Source organism: Carlito syrichta, unplaced genomic scaffold (assembly GCF_000164805.1).
Source record: "Carlito syrichta isolate Samal-C Ts95f unplaced genomic scaffold, Tarsius_syrichta-2.0.1 Scaffold106335, whole genome shotgun sequence".
In the NCBI taxonomy this organism is placed as follows: Eukaryota; Metazoa; Chordata; class Mammalia; order Primates; family Tarsiidae; genus Carlito; species Carlito syrichta.
In genome coordinates, this window is record NW_007050431.1 from 823 (window position 1) to 5,694 (window position 4,872).

Genomic DNA, 4,872 nt, shown 5'->3' on the forward strand with positions numbered 1-4,872 from the left:
ATGTAGTCCCAAGCAATGTCTGGGGTGGAACAGATGCTCAATGAATACTTGAATGACCGAGTTGAGTGCTGGGTTGCAGAATCCCATGGGGACGGGGTAGCATCGGTGATCCCTGATCTCAGAGCTGCAGAAGGCCCAGGTCAGGCTTCAGGGAGCTGAAAAACTGCTGGGACCAGGGCCCCAGAGCTGTGCAGGGCGCCAGACTGAGCACCAGGGAGCCTCAAAGCTGAGCTGGGGTTGAGCTCCCTGTTTTGCTGGTCACAGAAAAAGAGCCGGGAGGAGTCTAGTGGTGAGGGCAGTGGCGTGGAGATCCTGGCCAACCGGCCCTACACGGATGGGCCCGGGGGCAGCGGGCAGTACACGCACAAGGTGTACCACGTGGGCTCCCACATCCCAGGCTGGTTCCGGGCACTGCTGCCCAAGGCTGCCCTGCAGGTAGAGGAGGAATCCTGGAACGCCTACCCCTACACCCGAACCCGGTGAGTGGGTGGGGCGGGCACGGGCCTGGGGCCATGCGGGGAGCAGCCCCGGTGGGCACAGGGGTGATCCTCACCCCTGCCCTCTGCCCAGATACACCTGCCCCTTCGTGGAGAAATTCTCCATTGAAATAGAGACCTATTACCTGCCTGACGGGGGCCAGCAGCCGAATGTCTTCAACCTGAGCGGGGCTGAGAGGAGACAGCGAATCCTGGGTGAGGCCCAGAGCCATGGAGGGACCCTGGAGCCGCTCTCAGGCCCCCTGCTGCCTCAGTGGGCAGCTTCTGATGAGTCCCAGTTCTCCCCAGGCCTCAGATCCTGTCTGTGGAAGGCTGCCCTCCCAATCTTGGGGGACAGGGAGAGAAGGGAGGTGGGCAGGGGACGGGGGCTTGAAGGGACTGGCGCTACTCAATGCTTGCTGGAACCCCCTCAGACACCATCGACATCGTGCGGGACGCAGTGGCCCCAGGCGAGTACAAAGCAGAAGAGGACCCCCGGCTATACCGCTCGGTCAAGACGGGCCGGGGGCCGCTGGCTGATGACTGGGCGCGGACAGCAGCCCAGACGGGGCCTCTGATGTGCGCCTATAAGCTGTGCAAGGTTGAATTCCGCTACTGGGGCATGCAGGCCAAGATTGAGCAGTTCATCCACGATGTCGGTGAGCATCCAGCCACGGGAGGGTCACTTACCCGGCATGCTCCAGGCCCCGTGGGTAGAGCCAAGGATGCTCTCTGTCTACTGGGAATGCAGAAGCAGAAACCCATCATTTCCATGGAGGCAGAGGGCGACAGCGCAGCCTAGCTAGGGGTCAGAGAAGCCTCGCCTAGAGGAATAGCTGAGAGGGCAAGAAGCCAGCGACATGGTCTCTGAGGCTCTGACATTCAGAAATACTGTTTCTTCTACCTAGACTCTCAGATTCTCTGTCATACTGTGAGTTGATGCAGACACTCTCGGGAGGGTCACCAGCCTTACCTGGCAGCATGCTAAGAAGGGCAGGCTGGGAGACTGGGATTCTGGTGGCATTCTTTCTGGGGTAGCCTCCTACTCACAGCTCCAAGAGTCCCCAGCCCTAGGCCCTAGTGTCCAAAAGTCCAGTTCCACACATCCCCTCAACCCACCCCATGGCTTCTGCAGCTTGGCCCTGCCTCAGCCCCCAGACCCAAGCACCTGCACATGGAGGGATAATCCCTGGGCCAGGGAGACCAGTGGCCTGGTTCCTGCACCCTACTGACCCCATAACACTTCCAGCAAGCCACTGGCCACCTCTGTACCTTAATTTTCTCTTCTGTAAAAAGAGGAAGAGATGAGGCCAGATATTACGTGTTAAAATTGACTGAATGATCACAACGCACAAGACCTCTTGCCTAATCACCTTGTACAAGACCTCCTGTAACACCACAGCACCCCAGGGTGATGATAAGACCCATTTTACAGATGAGGAAAGTTAGCTTAGAGAGTCATGCAGACTCCTTGTCTTGCATTTGGAAAAACACCAAAAAGCACAAATAGGAAAATTAAAATCACCCACATATAACCTCTGTTAAGTTCTGACATATCTCCTTCCAGAAGCTTATAATTATCCTCCAACCATCATTACTTTATTTCCTAGATACAGAGGAGTTTCTAACTATTTTTCCGTTTAAGATAAAAATATCCCAGGATGGGTATTGTCTTTGGCTACAACCTCCATTGAGAGCCAACACTTCCATTAACTAGTAACACCTTCATTAACCATCAGCGATTTCATTAACTGTTAACATCTTCATTAACTGTTAAGTCCTCGGGAGGAGGCCCACTGAAAGCAAGGATAAGCGTTGGTCCCTGCTTCTAGGGGTCAGTACTCAGAGGTGGGGTGTCCAGAGGGACCGAAGAGGCCGTGGGCAGGGAAGGAGGTGAGGCAGGAAGACAGATGCCCCAGTTTCCATTCCCATCCCTGGAGAGCGCTGGCCCTGTCCTACTTTGTGGCTATGGGTGGGTGGTGCACCCGGGGGGAGCCCTTACCCAGCCTCGAGGCTGGGCGTGTGGTTGCCGCAGAAGAGAGTGGCAGAGGGGTGTGGCTCTGACGACACCTGGGTCCCTCCAGGTCTGCGCCGGGTGATGCTGCGGGCCCACCGCCAGGCCTGGTGCTGGCAGGACGAGTGGACAGAGCTGAGCATGGCTGACATCCGGGCCCTGGAGGAGGAGACCGCCCGCATGCTGGCCCAGCGCATGGCCAAGTGCACCACGGGCAGCGAGGGGCCCGAGGCCCAGCCCCCCGGAAAGCCAGGCGCCGAGGTCCGGTCTGGGGCCAGCAGTGCTAGCACTCCCGATGGGCCCGAGGCGCCCCCAGGCCCCGATGCGTCCCCAGACGCCAGCTTTGGGAAGCAGTGGTCTTCGTCCTCCCGCTCCTCCTACTCGTCTCAACACGGAGGTGAGGCAGGGCACGGGGGTGGGACAGCCGCAACTCTCCCCACGGGCTGAGGCTGAGGCCGAACTGGCCCTGCAGGGGGCGTGTCTCCCCAGAGCCTGTCCGAGTGGCGTATGCAGAACATCGCCCGAGACTCCGAGAACAGCTCCGAGGACGAGTTCTTCGATGCCCACGGTCAGCACCGAGGCCCCGTCGGGGAGCCGGGTCCCCCTGGGCAGCTCCTCCCACCCCGTGACACAGCCCCCTGTCCCCTCAGAAGGCTTCTCGGACAGTGACGAGGTCTTCCCCAAGGAGATGACCAAGTGGAACTCCAATGACTTCATCGACGCCTTTGCCTCCCCGACGGAGGCTGAAGGGTCACCAGGTAAAGACACCTGCCCGGGACACCAGCCACCAGCACCCGAGTGCCGTGTGGACGCAGAGAACAACTCAGTCATCTGTCTACTGGGTGCAGAGCTCATCAAACACACGGATGGATGACAAACGAATAACGGATGGCCGGGTGATGGAGCGTAGTCAGGTTCAGGATGGAGGGTGAATCTGGTGCCTGAGCCCGCGGGTTTGAGGCCCCACCCGGGCAAGGTGGCGAGACCTCATCCCGACCATAAATCAAAAACTAGCCGGGCGTGGCAGCGCGCGCCTGTAGTTCCGGCTACTCGGAAGGCTGAGGCAGAAGGATCGCCGGATCGCCGGGGCCCGGCGGGTCGACGCTGGGTGGCCGGGAGCGGCCCCTGTGCTCCCGTCTGGGCGACAGAGTGAGATTCCGACTCAAAAAAAAAGAAAAGAGTGAATTTGGGTCCAGGAGGGCTTCACGTGGGAGGTGATGTCGAACTGGGTTTTTGTTTGTTTGGTTGGTCTTTTGTTTTTTTCTCAGAGACAAGGGTCTCGCTCTGTGGCTCAACCTGGTCTCCAACTCCTGGCTTTAAGCGATCCTCCTGCCTCAGCCTCCTGACTAGCTGGGACTACAGGTGCATGCCACGACACTGGACCATGCTACTGGGTTTTGAAAGATTTCACCAGCACTGTCCCACAGAAGTTTCTGTGCTGATGGAAATACTGTAGACCCGTGTCGCCCGTTATGGTAGCCACCAGCCATACGTGGCTCTCAGGCACCTGAAATGGGGGTAGTATGAATAGAAACTGAAGTTTTTATTATATTTCCATTCATTTAAATTTAAATAGCCACAGTAAAAAAAAAAAAAAAAATTAAATAGACAGGCAACCGTGGTGGCTCAAGCCTGTAATCCCAGCACTTTGGGAGGCTGAGGCGAGAGGATTGCATGAGTCCAGGGGTTCAAGACAAGCCTGGGCAACTTGATGAAACGTTGTGAGACCTCTCTCTACAATTAAAAAAATAAAAATTAACTGGGTGTGGTGGTGCATGCCTGTAGTTCCAGCCACTTGGAAGGCTGAGGCGGAAGGATCGCTTGAGCCCAGCAGGTTGAGGCTGCGGTGGCCGAGAGCGTGCCACTGCACTCCAACCTGGGAGACAGAATGAGACTCCAACTCAAAAAAAGAAAAAAAAGGCTAGGCTGGGTGGCTCAGCCTGTAATCCCACGCTTTGGGAGGCCGAGGTGAGTAGATTGCCTGAGCCCGTGGGCTCAAGACCTGCCTGAGCAACTTGGCAAGACCTCATCTCTACAATAAATCAGAAAATTAGTTGGGTGTGGTAGCGCTCACCTGTAGTTCCAGCTACTTGAAAGGCTGAGGGGGAAGGATCACCGGAGCCCAGCAGGTCGAGGCTGCGGTGGCTGGGAGCGGCCACTGCACTCCAGTCTGGGCGACAGAGTGAGACTCCAACTCAAAAAAAAAGAAAAAAAGCCGGGCTGGGTGGCTCAGCCTGTAATCCTGTGCCTTGGGAGGCCAAGGTGAGCGGATTGCCTGAGCCCACGGGTTTGAGACCCGCCTGGGCAGGCGAGACCGCATCTCTACAATAAATCAAAAAATTAGCCGGGCGTGGTAGCGCAAGCCTGTAGTTCCAGCTACTG

At 57.3% G+C, this 4,872-nt stretch overlaps 1 protein-coding gene across 1 annotated transcript in view; it reads left to right on the top strand.

Moving 5' to 3' along the window:
- Positions 1 to 214: 214 nt before the first annotated feature.
- Positions 215 to 4,872, top strand: part of LOC103269723 (membrane-associated phosphatidylinositol transfer protein 1) — a gene marked incomplete at both ends in the record, with an annotated part of 8,800 nt that continues 4,142 nt past the window's right edge. The window contains 6 exons of the mRNA XM_008067295.1: positions 215 to 479; positions 571 to 692; positions 911 to 1,135; positions 2,561 to 2,887; positions 2,963 to 3,058; positions 3,141 to 3,248. Coding sequence (XP_008065486.1) covers positions 215 to 479; positions 571 to 692; positions 911 to 1,135; positions 2,561 to 2,887; positions 2,963 to 3,058; positions 3,141 to 3,248 — 1,143 coding nt within the window. The remainder of the gene's footprint in view (positions 480 to 570; positions 693 to 910; positions 1,136 to 2,560; positions 2,888 to 2,962; positions 3,059 to 3,140; positions 3,249 to 4,872) is intronic.